We start from the raw sequence: 19,191 nt of genomic DNA, 5'->3' as shown, positions 1-19,191 counted from the left end.
TCCCTCCTGGCGCCGTTTGTACATCTTGCGGTAGATGCACAGTTTGGCGGTCACATTACCCGTGCACAGCCGCCCCTCCCGTGTGATCGCTGGTCCTTTAGGTCACTTGTGATTACAGGACGGGGTCTTGGGTGGAGGGGTCTCTTCAGTAATCTCCAGTGCGTCCTCATCGCTCCGGGCTCGGCTCCAGCCTCTTTGGAGATTAGAGGTGATGGTGGAGACGCTCTCATCTGGAGAAACCATCATCAAGGAGCCACTTGGAAGGGAAGTGTTTCAGGAGACGTCTCATCGGTGTCAGCGGAGGCAGACACTACAGACCCCGCATCTTCCCTCTTACATTTATAATAATATGTAGCAGAGCCGAGTGCGTCATTCAGTGTCTTTCTGTAATATGTACAGTGCCTTGCGAAAGTATTCAGCCCCTTTGAATTTTTCACCCTTTTCCCACATTTCAGGCTTCAAACATAAAGATAAAATGTTAATGTTCTGGTGAAGAATCTACAAGTGACACAATTGTGAAGAGGAAGGAAATTTATAGCTAGAATAATCTGAAAATTGTGGCGTGTAATATTATTCATCCCCTTTACTTTCAGTGCAGAAACTCCCTCCAGAAGTTGATTGAGGATCTCTGAATGATCCAATGTTGTCCTAAATGACTGATGATGATAAATATAAGCCCCTGTGTGTAATCAAGTCTCCGTATAATGCCCCTGCTCTGTGATAGTCTCAGTGTTCTGTGTAAAGCACAGAGAGCATCATGAAGACCAAGGAACACAACAGGCAGGTCCAGGATACTGTTGTGGAGAAGTTTAAAGCCGGATTTGGTTGCAAAAAGAATTCCACAACTTTAAACATCCCCAGAAGCCCTGTGCAAGCGATCATATTGACATGGAAGGAGCATCATACCACTGCAAATCTACCAAGACCCGGCCTCCATCCAAACTGTCATCTCACACAAGGAGAAGACTGATCAGAGATGCAGCCAAGAGGCCCATGATCCCTCTGGATGATCTGCAGAGATCTACAGCTGAGGTGGGAGAGTCTGTCCATAGCACAACAATCAACACTGCACAAATCTGGCCTTTATAGAAGAGTGGCAAGAAGAAGCCATTTCTCAAAGATATCCATAAAAAGTGTTGTTTAAAGTTTGCCACAAGCCCCTGGAGACACCAAACATGTGGAAGAAGGTGCTCTGCTCAGATGAAACCAAAATCACACTATCAGGGCACAATGCCAAACGATAAAAGCAACACAGCTCATCACCCTGAACACACCATCCCCACTGTCAAACATGGTGGAGGCAGCATCATGGTTTGGGCCTGCTTTTCTTCAGCAGGGACAGGGAAGATAGTAAAATTGATGGGAGGATGGATGGAGCCAAATACAGGACCATTCTTGAAGAAAACCTGTTGGAGTCTGCAAAAGACCTGAGACTGGGACTGAGATTTGTCTTCCAACAAGACAATGATCCCAAAGATAAAGCAAAATCTACAATAGAATGGTTCACAAATAACCGTATCCAGGTGTTAGAATAGCCAAGCCACAGTCCAGACCTGAACCCAATCGAGAATCTGTGGAAAGAGCTGAAAACTGCTTTTCACAAACGCCTCCATCCACCCTCACTCAGCTCCAGCTGTGTACAAAGGAAGAATGGGCGAGAATTTCAGTCTCTCCATGTGCAAAACTGATAGACACATCCCCCAAGAGACTGCAGCTGTAATCACAGCAAAAGGGGGCGCTACAAAGGATTCACTTACAGGGGATGAATAATATTGCACCCCCAATTTTCAGTTATTTATTTTTTATAAAAAGGTTTAAAATAAGCAATAAATATCGTTCACCTTCACAATTGTGTCCCACTTGTTGATTCTTCACCAGAACATTCACATTTTATCTATATGTTTGATGCCTGCAATGTGGGAAAAGGGTGAAAAATTCAAGGGGCTGAATACTTTCGCAAGGCACTGTACTTATTGTTACATTCACCATCTTTAAGTCCTCCGCTTGCTGTCAGTGAACGGGACTCTTGTTCCATTATATTCAGGAGCCTAAATCCTGTCCATATCCGAGGCTGGGACCGCCCGCATTATTCCAGTGTGAGAGGCGTTTCATGGGGATATTGCTCTACATTTTGTCCGTCTGGGTTTTACTGATGGTGCCGCACTTCTCACAGCAGAGGGTTTGGTACAGCTGTATCCAATCAAGACAACCAGGACAGGAGAGATCTGTCATAAAGGAGGGGGAGGGTAGACTGGATGCAACTGTAACAAACCCTCAGCTGTGAGAGGCACTGCATCAGGACCGGTTTTATGATCAATGCAAGCAGATAGAAGTCTTAAAAATGGTGGGAGGCAATGAGGGTCCGGCGGATGTGATGGGAAGTGGCGTACTATGTGACCACACCCACTTTTGGATAAGCCCCACCTACTTTTTAAGAAACTGGGCAGGAGCAAAATGCCTCTTGTGACAAATGTTGAGGCTTTGTGATGCCCCCGTGCAGGCGCAGAGAAAAAGGAGAACGTTTTTGGAAAGCTACAATTATTTAGTGCTCAGATCGGACGCTGGCCCTTTAATAAAAAAGTGATTGGCCAATAAGCGAGTGGGCTTACCAACTACATTACTGGTGGGTGCCGGACCCCGGTGGGGGCGAAACATGGCTGAAGGTATCATTTGGAGCGACCTGAAGGATGTCACGAAATACACGGAGCGCAGATATGGCCGACGTCTATTCTGCTTTCCAAGGAATGGTCCCCGACCTTCATCGTCATCAGCCGCCGGAGGCAAAGTGTCACACTATCAATCGTGGAACCAGAAATGACAATTACATGGCATAACTCATCACTTCTGGCAGAGAAGAGCTGGAAGGGTTAAACCAGGGAGGCTGTCGGCAGCGTGCGGTCCGCAGGGAGCGGCGGTTATGCCACGTTGCATCAGACCGGCTGCCGGCAGGTGCTGCTCCTCCCCCGCTCTGTATATAATGAGGGGGTATATGATCAGCGCCCGGTCATATACAATCTACGCCCCGATACCAATCATCCTATAATCTGACATCAGCGCCGGATTATCGGACCTCAGACCATCATTCTGCAGAAATAATAACTTTCTGGACTGTCGGATGCCGGAGTAAAGGAATTTACAGTTTGCTTTTAATATTAGGTCAAGGCCCCTTTAAGTTTCCGGATGGAGGACGCCTCCGGGTCCAGCAGTTACCAGCGCATTGATGAGGCCCAAACATACAGGACTGTCCCCTCTGGGGGTGGGGGGGTTTGGGAGTGTCCAGCAGTTCTGTGGTTATCACATCGCCCCCCATTGTTCTATTTATCTCTAAAATCATAGAAGGTCTTCGCCATGGCGTGCGCCACTTTCAGGACTTTCTTCTCTTTGGCTTCGGCGCCCATGTTGGCGCGAGCGAGGCGGATCCAGTGCGGTTCTGTGCGGGGCAGGTAGTCGGAGTACCTCTCCTGCGGCTCCACCGGGGGGTGCTGCTCCTCGTCTGGTGGAGGAATCGGGGTTGGAGATTAGAAAGCAAAGTCTACAGCCGATCATCAGTCCCTGCACTCACCGCTGTCCTCGTCCTCCTCCTCCTCCTCCTCGCTGTCATCCTCCTCCTCGCCTCCCTCCGCACCTTCCTCCTCCTCAGAGTCAGACTCTCCCAACCATTCCTGAGTCTCTGCACCAAACACAACGGACGTTACTACGTTACGACACTTACTGCAGCTGTGGCGGTCTCCGGCCCCCTGCATCTGGAGTGTGGCGCCCTCTGGTAGGTGTAGACCCATCACTTACTCGGATCCATCTCCACCAGCACTCTCCATTCCTCCATCTTGTGCAGGTCCAGGCTGTACAGGTCATTGAGCGTGAACTGCCGGTCACCGACCTCGAACATTCCCCCGTACACGTAGAGGACGCCCTGCCGGACGGCGGTCATGGCGCTGGACCTGGGGGAGGGCTCCACCTGCGGCCCGGCGGCTTCCTCCTCCTCCTCCTCCTCCTCCTCCTCGCTGGCAGGGGCGGCCTCGCCGGGGATCACCTGCTTGATGGTCATCACGGTGCCGTCTTCAGCCACAATCTCCTTGATGACCTCGATGGGCTCCGCCGGGCTCTGAGCGTCGGCCTCGGACGTTTCCACCTCCTCGGTTTTGTCTCCGCGGCGCCTCTTCTTCCGATCGGATTTATGGCCCTTGAATGGAGAAACATCAGAGACCCGAGTTATGGCAAGTCGGCAGCACAAAGCGGCTGCTGGAGAACCGCATGGGTCAGTGCCGCCCCCCCACCCCCCCACCCCCCCCCTGATGGAAGGGAACCGCACGGCTCAGTGCTGGCCCCCCCCACCCCCCCCCTGCTGGAAGGGGACCGCACGGCTCAGCACCGCCCTCCACACCCCCCCCCACCCTGCTGGAAGGGGACCGCACGGCTCAGCACCGCCCTCCACACCCCCCCCCCCCCGCTGGAAGGGGACCACACGGCCCAGCGCCGCCCCTCCCCCCCCCCTGCTGGAAGGGGACCGCACGGCCCAGCGCCGCCCACCCCCCCCTGCTGGAAGGGGACCGCGCGGCTCAGCACCTTCCCCCGCTGGAAGGGGACCACACGGCCCAGCGCCGCCGCCCCCCCCCCCCCCCTGCTGGAAGGGGACCGCACGGCTCAGCACCTTCCCCCGCTGGAAGGGGACCACACGGCCCAGCGCCGCCGCCCCCCCCCACCCTGCTGGAAGGGGACCGCACGGCCCAGCGCCGCCCCCTCCACCACCCCTGCTGGAAGGGGACCGCACGGCTCAGCACCGCCCTCCACACACACACACACCCCCCGTTGGAAGGGTACCACACGGCCAAGCGCCACCGCCCCCCCCCACCCCCCTGCTGGAAAGGGGACCGCACGGCTCAGCACCGCCCACCCCACCACCCCCCCCCCCACCCCCCTCGCTGGAAGGGGTCCGCACGGCCCAACGCCGACCCCCCCTCGCCCTGCTGGAAGGGGACCGCATGGCCCAGCGCCGCCCCCCCCCACAGCTGGAAGGGGACCGCACGGCTCAGCACCCCCCCCTGCTGGAAGGGAGTCACACGGCACAGCGCCGCCCCCCACCCTCCCCTGCTGGAAGGGGACCGCACGGCTCAGCACCGCCCTCCACACACCCCCCCCCCCCCCCCGCTGGAAGGGGACCGCACGGCTCAGCACCGCCCTCCACACACCCCCCCCCCCCCCGCTGGAAGGGGACCGCACACGGCTCAGCACCGCCCTCCACCCCCCCCCCCCCCCCCCCGCGCTGGAAGGGGACCACACGGCCCAGCGCCGCCCCCCACCCCCCCTCGCTGGAAGAGGACCACACGGCCAAGCGCCGCCCCCCCCCACCCCTGCTGGAAGGGGACCACACGGCCCAGCGACGCCCCCCCCCCCCCCCCGCTGGAAGGGGACCGCACGGCCCAGCGCCGCCCCCCCCCCTGCTGGAAGGGGACCGCACGGCCCAGCGCTGCCACCCCCCCACCCCCCCCTGCTGGAAGGGGACCGCACGGCTCAGCACCGGCCCCCACCCCCTCCTGCTGTCAGGGGAGGACCGCACGGCTCAGTGCCGCCCCCCACCCCCCCTGCTGGAAGGGGACCACACGGCTCAGCGCCGCCCCCCACCCCCCCTTGCTGGAAGGGGACCGCACGGCTCAGCGCCGCCGCCCCCCACCCCCACTGCTGGAAGGGGACCGCACGGCTCAGCGCCGCCGCCCCCCACTGCTGGAAGGGGACCGCACGGCTCAGCGCCGCCCCCCACCCCCCGCTGCTGGCAGGGACCGCAGATATTTCCCACATCACATTCATGGCTGCACCTTCGTCTGAGCAGAGAACCATCGATTCTTCCCCTGGTCGTAGAAGTAGAGGTCGTTGTAGAAGTCGCCCTCCATTGTCTCCTCCTCTTCCTCATCGTAGACCCCTCCAAAGAGAACGCTGCGGTTATTGGGTGCCAGCGCCATAGAGAAGCCGGTCCTGGGGGTGGGCTTCACACCGGAGGGGCTCAGACGACTCCATATCCACTTATCTGGGAAAAAGAAAACAGATCCGAGGATGCGATTGAAGTTACTGCTCGTTGCCCAGGTTACCGGCCACCTCTGCTGTCTATCAGCGGTGGTCTGTTTCCTAGGCAACAAGCTCGCTGCTCACACAGGACGATCCACACTGGATACAACTGTAACAAACCCTCAGCTGTGAGCAGCTGGAGATTATTCAGCTGCTGACTATTGCCACAGAGATGGGGACTTCTCCCCCCGGCTGCACATGAAGCCTCGTGTGCCCGATCCCGGGGGTCACATGGATGGTGGCAGCTGCACGTGGTGGTGTTTTTGCAGCCTGGTTACGCGCGGCCCCCCGGGACCCTCCTCGCTCATTGTCTCCCATGTTACAGCGTGTCACAGGCGGTCGCGGAGTCTGTAATTACCAGTTACCGAGCGCGGCAGCAGTTTACCAGCTGAACGCGGTGCGTGGGCCGGGGGAGGGGAGAACCATCCCCTGCATCTCAGGCCGTGGAGACCCCACAGATCACAGGGGTAACCGCACCTTTTACTGTATAGTCACGGGTCTGCTCATCCTGAGCTTCCTGGTTCATGAGTAATCGCACCTTTTACAGTATAGTCACGGGTCTGCTCATCCTGAGCTGCCTGGTTCATCAATATGAAGCCTCGGGGTAAATCTGAGCTACTCTCACATGTGGGCGACACTATAGGGGCCACACCGGGGGGCTCACCCCAAAATCATCCCCTGCAGCGTCTGCCTGATGAGAGGTCACACTCACTCACCAGCAGCCTCCATGTGCAGCAGGAACAGGTCTGTGTGCACCGTCCCCCGGTCCACGTCCTTCTTCACTCTCTGAGGAGCAGAAACACAAGTCAGCTACTGCTCCCTGTTATCAGCCATTTCTGGGGGGAGGAGACTGTAGGACAGGTGAGTACATTCTATTACTCCCTGTTATCAGCCATTACTGGGGGGAGGAGACTGTAGGACAGGTGAGTACATTCTATTACTCCCTGTTATCAGCCATTACTGGGGGAGGAGACTGTAGGACAGGTGAGTACATTCTATTACTCCCTGTTATCAGCCATTTCTGGGGGAGGAGACTGTAGGACAGGTGAGTACAATCTATTACTCCCTGTTATCAGCCATTACTGGGGGAGGAGACTGTAGGACAGGTGAGTACAATCTATTACTCCCTGTTATCAGCCATTACTGGGGGAGGAGACTGTAGGACAGGTGAGTACAATCTATTACTCCCTGTTATCAGCCATTACTGGGGGAGGAGACTGTAGGACAGGTGAGTACAATCTATTACTCCCTGTTATCAGCCATTACTGGGGGAGGAGACTGTAGGACAGGTGAGCTCTTATTCCGCTCCCGCCCCGTTATACGCTCCTGACTTCAGGTCTCCCCTTTAGTGTCAGCGCTGATGGTACGGACCTGCTTACAGTATCCGCCATAGACGATGATGCTTCCATCCTGGGTGGTGGTCAGCTGACACCCCGACCGCGGGGACGGGCCGGTGCCGGACGGCGAGATCTTGGCCCACGTGAAGGAGTCCAGGTTAAACACGAATACATCATTATAATAGATGTAATCCCTGGAAAGGAAAGAGAAGCGTTGGTCGGGGGGGGAGGGGTGAGGGGAGGGGGGGTATGGGAAGTGCTGAGGGGGAAGCGTTGGGGTCCGGGAACGACTCCTCCGCTAAACACAAGACAAGGAGCAGAGGATAAACTTCCCAGCAAGCAGAGATCTTACCCTGGGGAGGAGCTGCTGGAGATTACCAGGTGAGTAATGATGGGGGCAGGTGACTCTCCAGCTGCTCTAACACTACATCTCCCACTGTGGCACGCTATGCTGGGAGTAGTGGTTTCACAACAGAAGATCAGAGATGATGAGCAGAGTAGTCCATGACTATAGCTCTTTATTATCTTGTCTATGAGATGTGGGCAGGTGACTGACGACAACTCTCACCGTGTGCTCTCGTGAAACCCTCCGAAAACTATCAGCTGCCTCTTCGTGTGCACCATGCGATGGCCGCTTCTTCCGGACGGTCCTCCAGGAGCTCTGCACAGGAGACAAGACAGAAGATGACAACTCAAGGAGACGACCGGGATCTGCAAGATGGGAGTGGCAGTCCAGGGAGGGGGGCGGGAGGGGCATGGCAGTCCAGGGAGGGGGGCGGGAGGGGCGTGGCAGTCCAGGGAGGGGGGCGGGAGGGGCGTGGCAGTCCAGGGAGGGGGGCGGGCGGGGCGTGGCAGTCCAGGGAGGGGGGCGGGCGGGGCGTGGCAGTCCAGGGAGGGGGGCGGGCGGGGCGTGGCAGTCCAGGGAGGGGGGCGGGCGGGGCGTGGCAGTCCAGGGAGGGGGGCGGGCGGGGCGTGGCAGTCCAGGGAGGGGGGCGGGCGGGGCGTGGCAGTCCAGGGAGGGGGGCGGGCGGGGCATGGCAGTCCAGGGAGGGGGGCGGGCGGGGCATGGCAGTCCAGGGAGGGGGGCGGGCGGGGCATGGCAGTCCAGGGAGGGGGGGCGGGCGGGGCGTGGCAGTCCAGGGAGGGGGGCGGGCGGGGCGTGGCAGTCCAGGGAGGGGGCGGGCGGGGCGTGGCAGTCCAGGGAGGGGGGCGGGCGGGGCGTGGCAGTCCAGGGAGGGGGGCGGGCGGGGCGTGGCAGTCCAGGGAGGGGGGCGGGCGGGGCGTGGCAGTCCAGGGAGGGGGGCGGGCGGGGCGTGGCAGTCCAGGGAGGGGGGCGGGCGGGGCGTGGCAGTCCAGGGAGGGGGGCGGGGCGTGGCAGTCCAGGGAGGGTGGGAGTTGGGGCCATTATTACTGATCAGTTTCTATGTATCCAGGTGGACGTACACCAGACACATGGCACCATCGGGGGGCGCTCATCGCCTCCGGCTCTTACTTGATCTGCTCCCAGGTTTTGGTTTGGAGGTGAAGCACCCAGAGGTCCTTGTAGTGGTAAAACTGCTCCCCATCAGGAGACGCAAACTCCCCTCCGAAGATCCAAAGCTGCCCCCCGGCCTGAGGGACCGCCGCCGCCTGCGGAGAGAGGAGGATGGGGGTGATACAACGCACTGCAAGAGAGGAGGATGGGGATGATACAACGCGCTGCAAGAGAGGAGGATGGGGGTGATACAACGCACTGAAGCAGTGGATACAAAGCCCCCATGGCGCCCGGTTGCCACGTCTGGCGAGTGCCCGGAGAGTTCGGCCTTTTACCAGTAAATGACTTAATTGAATAAAAATGTAAAAAAAAATGTATTAATATAATAAATTAATTTCCCGGCTGTAGAAGGAGCGAATAATTCCTTTTATTAGGTTGTGGGCTCTTTAAGAAAATAGTGAAGACTCCTTGGTGCGGCGCCTGTCACGGCCGCGGACGCCCACATGTCCCCTCTCTGCGCTTTGCACCCACTCATTAGGCGCTCAGTGCGCTCCGCAGTGACAGGGGGAGGGTGGGGACCCCGGCGTCCATGCCAAAATCCTACCCCGGGATTAAAGTGTCATCCAGCACCAAAGCAGAATTAACCACTGAGCTGCCGCCACCTTGAGAGATCCATGAATCTTCGTCAGGATCGGTTGGGATCACCCATACATGAGAATGAAGCAAAAATCAGCGAAGAGCGGAAAGTTCTGATCCTCGTGATTTCTGTCTCTCGTTACATAGTTAATATGTCAGCACACACAATACATACAGGAAGTCAGTCACCAAGGGGTTAAAGAACAACCTCCAGAACTACTGCTCCCAGCAGATCAGCCGGGTACCTGATGGGCGCAGCGCCGGGGCGGGGGGCTCGGGACCTCCACCTTACTCCAGCTGCTTTTCTTGATATTATAGATGTAAAGCTCATTATACAGGAAAGTCTGAAAGATAAAAACACAAAGACAAGAAAATAAAAAACATAAAACAAAAAACATCACATCAATCTATAGAGACCCAACAAGAAAGACAAAGCTCCTCCAACAACCAGCGCAGGCGGCAACAGCTCCTCCGACAACCAGCGCAGGCGGCAACAGCTCCTCCGACAACCAGCGCAGGCGGCAACAGCTCCTCCGACAACCAGCGCAGGCGGCAACAGCTCCTCCGACAACCAGCGCAGGCGGCAACAGCTCCTCCGACAACCAGCGCAGGCGGCAACAGCTCCTCCGACAACCAGCGCAGGCGGCAACAGCTCCTCCGACAACCAGCGCAGGCGGCAAAAGCTCCTCCGACAACCAGCGCAGGCGGCAAAAGCTCCTCCGACAACCAGCGCAGGCGGCAAAAGCTCCTCCGACAACCAGCGCAGGCGGCAAAAGCTCCTCCGACAACCAGCGCAGGCGGCAAAAGCTCCTCCGACAACCAGCGCAGGCGGCAAAAGCTCCTCCGACAACCAGCGCAGGCGGCAAAAGCTCCTCCGACAACCAGCGCAGGCGGCAAAAGCTCCTCCGACAACCAGCGCAGGCGGCAAAAGCTCCTCCGACAACCAGCGCAGGCGGCAAAAGCTCCTCCGACAACCAGCGCAGGCGGCAAAAGCTCCTCCGACAACCAGCGCAGGCGGCAAAAGCTCCTCCGACAACCAGCGCAGGCGGCAAAAGCTCCTCCGACAACCAGCGCAGGCGGCAAAAGCTCCTCCGACAACCAGCGCAGGCGGCAAAAGCTCCTCCGACAACCAGCGCAGGCGGCAAAAGCTCCTCCGACAACCAGCGCAGGCGGCAAAAGCTCCTCCGACAACCAGCGCAGGCGGCAAAAGCTCCTCCGACAACCAGCGCAGGCGGCAAAAGCTCCTCCGACAACCAGCGCAGGCGGCAAAAGCTCCTCCGACAACCAGCGCAGGCGGCAAAAGCTCCTCCGACAACCAGCGCAGGCGGCAAAAGCTCCTCCGACAACCAGCGCAGGCGGCAAAAGCTCCTCCGACAACCAGCGCAGGCGGCAAAAGCTCCTCCGACAACCAGCGCAGGCGGCAAAAGCTCCTCCGACAACCAGCGCAGGCGGCAAAAGCTCCTCCGACAACCAGCGCAGGCGGCAAAAGCTCCTCCGACAACCAGCGCAGGCGGCAAAAGCTCCTCCGACAACCAGCGCAGGCGGCAAAAGCTCCTCCGACAACCAGCGCAGGCGGCAAAAGCTCCTCCGACAACCAGCGCAGGCGGCAAAAGCTCCTCCGACAACCAGCGCTGGCGGCAAAAGCTCCTCCGACAACCAGCGCTGGCGGCAAAAGCTCCTCCGACAACCAGCGCAGGCGGCAAAAGCTCCTCCGACAACCAGCACAGGCGGCAAAAGCTCCTCCGACAACCAGCGCAGGCGGCAAAAGCTCCTCCGACAACCAGCGCAGGCGGCAAAAGCTCCTCCGACAACCAGTGCAGGCGGCGAAAAAGAAGACCGGTTGTCACCGGGAACAAAACATTTACAGAACAAAACTTATGAAAGAAAGTGCAAAATAATAATACAAAAGTGTCAGAAAGAATCGGAACATGGACCTGGAGAAGAAATCAATAAATATCGCGCCCCCTGGTGGTGATCCGTATGTGGCTATGATCCCCGGCTGTGCACAGAGCGCCCCCTGGTGGTGATCAGTATGTGGCTATGATCCCCGGCTGTGCACAGAGCGCCCCCTGGTGGTGATCTGTATGTGGCTATGATCCCCGGTTGTGCACAGAGCGCCCCCTGGTGGTGATCCGTATGTGGCTATGATCCCCGGCTGTGCACAGAGCGCCCCCTGGTGGTGATCCGTATGTGGCTATGATCCCCGGTTGTGCACAGAGCGCCCCCTGCTGGTGATCCGTATGTGGATATGATCCCCGGCTGTGCACAGGGCGCCCCCTGGTGTGATCAGTATGTGGCTATGATCCCCGGTTGTGCACAGAGCGCCCCCTGGTGGTGATCAGTATGTGGCTATGATCCCCGGCTGTGCACAGAGCGCCCCCTGCTGGTGATCCGTATGTGGCTATGATCCCCGGCTGTGCACAGAGCGCCCCCTGGTGGTGATCAGTATGTGGCTATGATCCCCGGTTGTGCACAGAGCGCCCCCTGCTGGTGATCCGTATGTGGATATGATCCCCGGCTGTGCACAGAGCGCCCCCTGGTGGTGATCAGTATGTGACTATGATCCCCGGCTGTGCACAGAGCGCCCCCTGGTGGTGATCAGTATGTGGCTATGATCCCCGGCTGTGCACAGGGCGCCCCCTGGTGTGATCAGTATGTGGCTATGATCCCCGGTTGTGCACAGAGCGCCCCCTGGTGGTGATCAGTATGTGGCTATGATCCCTGGCTGTGCACAGAGCGCCCCCTGCTGGTGATCCGTATGTGGCTATGATCCCTGGCTGTGCACAGAGCGCCCCCTGCTGGTGATCCGTATGTGGCTATGATCCCCGGCTGTGCACAGAGCGCCCCCTGGTGGTGATCCGTATGTGGCTATGATCCCCGGTTGTGCACAGAGCGCCCCCTGGTGGTGATCCGTATGTGGCTATGATCCCCGGCTGTGCACAGAGCGCCCCCTGGTGGTGATCAGTATGTGGCTATGATCCCTGGCTGTGCACAGAGCGCCCCCTGGTGGTGATCAGTATGTGGCTATGATCCCTGGCTGTGCACAGAGCGCCCCCTGCTGGTGATCCGTATGTGGCTATGATCCCCGGCTGTGCACAGAGCGCCCCCTGCTGGTGATCCGTATGTGGCTATGATCCCCGGTTGTGCACAGAGCGCCCCCTGGTGGTGATCCGTATGTGGCTATGATCCCTGGCTGTGCACAGAGCGCCCCCTGCTGGTGATCCGTATGTGGCTATGATCCCCGGCTGTGCACAGAGCGCCCCCTGCTGGTGATCAGTATGTGGCTATGATCCCCGGCTGTGCACAGAGCGCCCCCTGGTGGTGATCAGTATGTGGCTATGATCCCCGGCTGTGCACAGAGCGCCCCCTGGTGGTGATCAGTATGTGGCTATGATCCCCGGCTGTGCACAGAGCGCCCCCTGGTGGTGATCAGTATGTGGCTATGATCCCCGGCTGTGCACAGAGCGCCCCCTGGTGGTGATCAGTATGTGGCTATGATCCCCGGCTGTGCACAGAGCGCCCCCTGGTGGTGATCAGTATGTGACTATGATCCCCGGCTGTGCACAGAGCGCCCCCTGCTGGTGATCCGTATGTGGCTATGATCCCCGGTTGTGCACAGAGCGCCCCCTGCTGGTGATCCGTATGTGGCTATGATCCCCGGCTGTGCACAGAGCGCCCCCTGGTGGTGATCCGTATGTGGCTATGATCCCCGGCTGTGCACAGAGCGCCCCCTGGTGGTGATCCGTATGTGGCTATGATCCCCGGCTGTGCACAGAGCGCCCCCTGGTGGTGATCCGTATGTGGCTATGATCCCCGGCTGTGCACAGAGCGCCCCCTGCTGGTGATCCGTATGTGGCTATGATCCCCGGCTGTGCACAGAGCGCCCCCTGGTGGTGATCCGTATGTGGCTATGATCCCCGGCTGTGCACAGAGCGCCCCCTGGTGGTGATCAGTATGTGGCTATGATCCCCGGCTGTGCACAGAGCGCCCCCTGCTGGTGATCCGTATGTGGCTATGATCCCCGGCTGTGCACAGAGCGCCCCCTGGTGGTGATCAGTATGTGGCTATGATCCCCGGCTGTGCACAGAGCGCCCCCTGGTGGTGATCCGTATGTGGCTATGATCCCCGGCTGTGCACAGAGCACCCCCTGGTGGTGATCCGTATGTGGCTATGATCCCCGGCTGTGCACAGAGCGCCCCCTAGTGGTGATCCGTATGTGGCTATAATCCCCGGCTGTGCACAGAGCGCCCCCTGCTGGTGATCCGTATGTGGCTATGATCCCCGGCTGTGCACAGAGCGCCCCCTGGTGGTGATCCGTATGTGGCTATGATCCCCGGCTGTGCACAGAGCGCCCCCTGGTGGTGATCCGTATGTGGCTATGATCCCCGGCTGTGCACAGAGCGCCCCCTGCTGGTGATCAGTATGTGGCTATGATCCCCGGCTGTGCACAGAGCGCCCCCTGCTGGTGATCTGTATGTGGCTATGATCCCCGGCTGTGCACAGAGCGCCCCCTGGTGGTGATCAGTATGTGGCTATGATCCCCGGCTGTGCACAGGGCGCCCCCTGGTGGTGATCAGTATGTGGCTATGATCCCCGGCTGTGCACAGAGCGCCCCCTGCTGGTGATCCGTATGTGGCTATGATCCCCGGCTGTGCACAGAGCGCCCCCTGCTGGTGATCCGTATGTGACTATGATCCCCGGCTGTGCACAGAGCGCCCCCTGGTGGTGATCAGTATGTGGCTATGATCCCCGGCTGTGCACAGAGCGCCCCCTGCTGGTGATCCGTATGTGGCTATGATCCCCGGCTGTGCACAGAGCGCCCCCTGGTGGTGATCCGTATGTGGCTATGATCCCCGGCTGTGCACAGAGCGCCCCCTGGTGGTGATCAGTATGTGGCTATGATCCCCGGCTGTGCACAGAGCGCCCCCTGGTGGTGATCAGTATGTGGCTATGATCCCCGGCTGTGCACAGAGCGCCCCCTGCTGGTGATCAGTATGTGGCTATGATCCCCGGCTGTGCACAGAGCGCCCCCTGGTGGTGATCCGTATGTGGCTATGATCCCCGACTGTGCACAGAGCGCCCCCTGGTGGTGATCAGTATGTGGCTATGATCCCCGGCTGTGCACAGAGCGCCCCCTGGTGGTGATCAGTATGTGGCTATGATCCCCGGCTGTGCACAGAGCGCCCCCTGCTGGTGATCAGTATGTGGCTATGATCCCCGGCTGTGCACAGGGCGCCCCCTGGTGGTGATCCGTATGTGGCTATGATCCCCGGCTGTGCACAGAGCGCCCCCTGGTGGTGATCAGTATGTGGCTATGATCCCCGACTGTGCACAGAGCGCCCCCTGCTGGTGATCCGTATGTGGCTATGATCCCCGGCTGTGCACAGAGCGCCCCCTGGTGGTGATCAGTATGTGGCTATGATCCCCGGCTGTGCACAGAGCGCCCCCTGGTGGTGATCAGTATGTGGCTATGATCCCCGGCTGTGCACAGAGCGCCCCCTGGTGGTGATCAGTATGTGGCTATGATCCCCGGCTGTGCACAGAGCGCCCCCTGGTGGTGATCAGTATGTGGCTATGATCCCCGGCTGTGCACAGAGCGCCCCCTGCTGGTGATCAGTATGTGGCTATGATCCCCGGCTGTGCACAGAGCGCCCCCTGGTGGTGATCCGTATGTGGCTATGATCCCCGGCTGTGCACAGAGCGCCCCCTGGTGGTGATCAGTATGTGGCTATGATCCCCGGCTGTGCACAGAGCGCCCCCTGGTGGTGATCAGTATGTGGCTATGATCCCCGGCTGTGCACAGAGCGCCCCCTGCTGGTGATCAGTATGTGGCTATGATCCCCGGCTGTGCACAGGGCGCCCCCTGGTGGTGATCCGTATGTGGCTATGATCCCCGGCTGTGCACAGAGCGCCCCCTGGTGGTGATCAGTATGTGGCTATGATCCCCGACTGTGCACAGAGCGCCCCCTGCTGGTGATCCGTATGTGGCTATGATCCCCGGCTGTGCACAGAGCGCCCCCTGGTGGTGATCAGTATGTGGCTATGATCCCCGGCTGTGCACAGAGCGCCCCCTGGTGGTGATCCGTATGTGGCTATGATCCCCGGCTGTGCACAGAGCGCCCCCTGCTGGTGATCAGTATGTGGCTATGATCCCCGGCTGTGCACAGGGCGCCCCCTGGTGGTGATCCGTATGTGGCTATGATCCCCGGCTGTGCACAGAGCGCCCCCTGGTGGTGATCAGTATGTGGCTATGATCCCCGACTGTGCACAGAGCGCCCCCTGCTGGTGATCCGTATGTGGCTATGATCCCCGGCTGTGCACAGAGCGCCCCCTGGTGGTGATCAGTATGTGGCTATGATCCCCGGCTGTGCACAGAGCGCCCCCTGGTGGTGATCCGTATGTGGCTATGATCCCCGGCTGTGCACAGAGCGCCCCCTGGTGGTGACAGACAAGACTTTCTTATAATTCTTTACATTTATTACATGCACAATGAAATTCCTTTACTTTGGCATCTTATAATCTGGAAATTCCAGTAAAAGACGTCAGGAAACAAAGAACCATCAGATATTGTTCATTCTGCAGCTTCCAGTAACGCAGCGCTCAGTGCACCTCACACATCGCACAGGACAGGGTCCAGAGAGCGCCCCCCGGGGGAACCCCGGCCCCCGACACATCACATTCATTCTATCACACAGAAAACTGCTGAGACTTTCTAATAGATTTTACATTTCATTTCCTGGGTTTTCAGGATCTCTGCTGGCTGTCAGTGAATGGGAACATCCAGACACTGAACCAGTCACCTAAACTAATAACCCTGAGGGTCTGATACAATGTATCCAGTCTGGACAAAAGTGACAGAATCATCGGAATCCAGACTGATACATTGTAACGAACTCCCAGGACAGGAGACGACTTCTACAAGAAATAGAACTGTAATAAAACTCCACAGCTAAAACCGCACCGCCCGCGAGAAAACGCCGCCGCCCGCGAGAAAACGCCACCGACCCCGAGAAAACGCCACCGACCCCGAGAAAACGCCGACGACCCCGAGAAAACGCCACCGACCCCGAGAAAACGCCACCGACCCCGAGAAAACGCCACCGACCCCGAGAAAACGCCACCGACCCCGAGAAAACGCCACCGACCCCGAGAAAACGCCACCGACCCCGAGAAAACGCCACCGACAGCGAGAAAACGCCACCGACCCCGAGAAAACGCCACCGACGGCAAGCAGAGATCCTGATAATGTAGAAAAAAAAAAATGAAAAAAAACAGCTAGAAGAAAGTCACAGAGCTTATCAGCCTGAAATCCATCCCTGATGAGGAGCTGGGATTTGTAGTGCTACACTTTACTAATTAACCCCTCGTATAACAGATAAAAAAATAAAGAAGAAAATAAAGAAATACTTTACTTTTTGGCCATTGAAATATTCACCTCCAAAGAGAATCAGTTCTTCCTTCTCAGGATGTGGAGTCAGGGAAGCGTTCAGCCTGGAGGGAGAAAAATACAAAGTCACTCTCCAGGCCCTGTATCCCGAGTATCCGATCCCCCTCCTGTGTACCTAAGCCACCTGATGTACCTTTTCTCTTCCTGTGTGGTGTTGTCACTGCACCTGATCCCCTCCTGTCTGCCTAAGCCACCCACTGTATCTGATGCTCTCCTGTGCGCCTAAGCCACCCATTGTGCCCGATCCTCCTCTGTGCACCTACCGCCCGCTGTACCCGATCCCCTTCTGTGTGCCTAAGTCTCTTGCTGTACCCGATCTCTTCCTGGGCAGTGCCACCTGCTGAGCCCCTGTACCTCAGCCGCCACATCTCAGGCCCTGCATCTCAGCTCCTGTGCCTCAGCCCCCCTGTGCCTCAGCTCCTGCACCTCAGCTCCTGCGCCTCAGCCCCTGTGCCTCAGCCCCTGCATCTCAGCCCCTGCGCCTCAGCCCCTGCGCCTCAGCCCCTGCGCCTCAGCCCCCCTGTGCCTCAGCCCCCCTGCGCCTCAGCCCCTGCACCTCAGCCCCTGCGCCTCAGCCCCTGCGCCTCAGCCCCTGCGCCTCAGCCCCTGCGCCTCAGCCCCTGCGCCTCAGCTCCTGCACCTCAGCCCCTGCATCTCAGCCCCTGCATCTCAGCCCCTGCACCTCAGCCCCTGCACCTCAGCCCCTGCATCTCAGCCCCTGCACCTCAGCCCCTGCACCTCAGCTCCTGCAGCTCAGCCCCTGCAGCTCAGCCCCTGCAGCTCAGCCCCTGCACCTCAGCCCCTGCAGCTCAGCCCCTGCAGCTCAGCCCCTGCACCTCAGCTCCTGCACCTCAGCCCCTGCACCTCAGCCCCTGCATCTCAGCTCCTGCATCTCAGCCCCTGCACCTCAGCCCCTGCATCTCAGCTCCTGCATCTCAGCCCCTGCACCTCAGCCCCTGCGTCTCAGCCCCTGCATCTCAGCCCCTGCATCTCAGCTCTCTCACCTCGGGCTCGGGGGAGCAGTCGCCGTTTCGATCACTTGGGTTTTCTTGGCGTCCAGTGATTGGAATTCCGCTATCAGCGCCTCCAGATCCTCCTGTGCAGAGAGGAGGCGTCACTGACCGCGCACTCACCCGGTCCCGCCGCCCCCGCACTCACCCGGTCCCGCCGCCCCCGCACCCCGCACTCACCCGGTCCCGCCGCCCCCGCACTCACCCGGTCCCGCCCCTCACCTCGTCCTGCCGGCTCCTCTTGGACACCTTCTTCTCCATCTTGGCCGCCGTCTTCTCCGCGCCCTTCACCTTCTTCTCCTTCTTCCCTTTCTTCCCCATGTTGTTCTGTTCCCGGCAAACTGTAGACAGGACCCAGGATGACGTCACCAGACTGCGACCGGGCTCGTAGGGATGACATCACTAGCACGTCACTGTAGACTGTAGGGGCGGGGCTTAAAAATAGATACGGTAGAAAGGAGTCATGTGACCAGAATGACTGCTACAAATAACATCCTCCCTGGAGAATGAGGTGAATGTGCTGCAGGACTACAAGTCCCAGCAATAAAGAGACAGTACACAGTCACAGAGGCTACAGCACCTGAGCATTGTATATAGTGCCATGAAAAAGTATTCACACCCTTTCCCATATTTTTTCATGTTATATTTGTGACATAAAGGAAATGATTCCTGGTTTATAAACATTTTATAATGGACCGTGCATTAGTATTCAGCCCCTGGAGTCAGCACTTTGTAGGACCACCTTCCTCTGTCTTTTGGGGTCTCTCCAGCTTTGCACATCTGGAGGTGACATTTTCCTCTTCTCTCGCTCGGTGAGGTTGGCTGGAGACGTCTGTGATCGGTGATTTTCCCGTCTTGTCTCAGATTCTTTGTGGAGTTAGGTCTGAACTGTGACTGGGCCGCACATGGACTGTGACCGGGCCGTTCATGGACTGTGACCGGGCCTCTCATGGACTGTGACTGGGCCGCACATGGACTGTGACCGGGCCTCTCATGGACTGTGACTGGGCCGCACATGGACTGTGACCGGGCCGTTCATGGACTGTGACTGGGCCGCTCATGGACTGTGACTGGGCCGCTCATGGACTGTGACCGGGCCGCTCATGGACTGTGACTGGGCCGCTCATGGACTGTGACTGGGCCGCTCATGGACTGTGACTGGGCCGCTCATGGACTGTGACCGGGCCGCTCATGGACTGTGACCGGGCCTCTCATGGACTGTGACTGGGC

The 19,191-nt window shown here is 58.9% G+C and overlaps 1 protein-coding gene across 1 annotated transcript; it reads right to left on the bottom strand.

Moving 5' to 3' along the window:
• Positions 1-3,124: 3,124 nt before the first annotated feature.
• KLHDC4 (kelch domain containing 4) lies at positions 3,125-18,346 on the bottom strand. The gene is made up of 12 exons (XM_075326226.1): positions 18,184-18,346; positions 17,956-18,047; positions 16,917-16,995; positions 9,750-9,848; positions 8,887-9,023; positions 7,963-8,055; positions 7,429-7,588; positions 6,774-6,843; positions 5,811-6,019; positions 3,787-4,180; positions 3,563-3,670; positions 3,125-3,493 (listed from the first exon to the last, which is right to left on the bottom strand). Exons 1-12 carry the CDS (start codon positions 18,280-18,282, stop codon positions 3,315-3,317), a joined length of 1,719 nt encoding a protein of 572 aa, XP_075182341.1. The 5' UTR covers positions 18,283-18,346; the 3' UTR covers positions 3,125-3,314.
• Positions 18,347-19,191: the final 845 nt, after the last annotated feature.

This window comes from Anomaloglossus baeobatrachus, chromosome 10 (assembly GCF_048569485.1).
Source record: "Anomaloglossus baeobatrachus isolate aAnoBae1 chromosome 10, aAnoBae1.hap1, whole genome shotgun sequence".
NCBI lineage: Eukaryota > Metazoa > Chordata > Amphibia > Anura > Aromobatidae > Anomaloglossus > Anomaloglossus baeobatrachus.
Note: the sequence above shows the minus strand (reverse complement) of the source record. Positions and strands in the feature narration are given on the sequence as shown.

Bases quoted from the DNA above. Each gene is read 5' to 3' on its own strand.
- KLHDC4 (XM_075326226.1), bottom strand. From the start codon at position 18,282: ATGGGGAAGAAAGGGAAGAAGGAGAAGAAGGTGAAGGGCGCGGAGAAG. The intron at 9,849-16,916 runs GTAAAGTATTTC...TTTATCTTTCAG, and splicing joins AATATTTCAATGGCCAAAAA to ACTTTCCTGTATAATGAGCT. The intron at 6,020-6,773 runs GTGAGTGAGTGT...TCTTTTTCCCAG, and splicing joins GCTGCACATGGAGGCTGCTG to ATAAGTGGATATGGAGTCGT.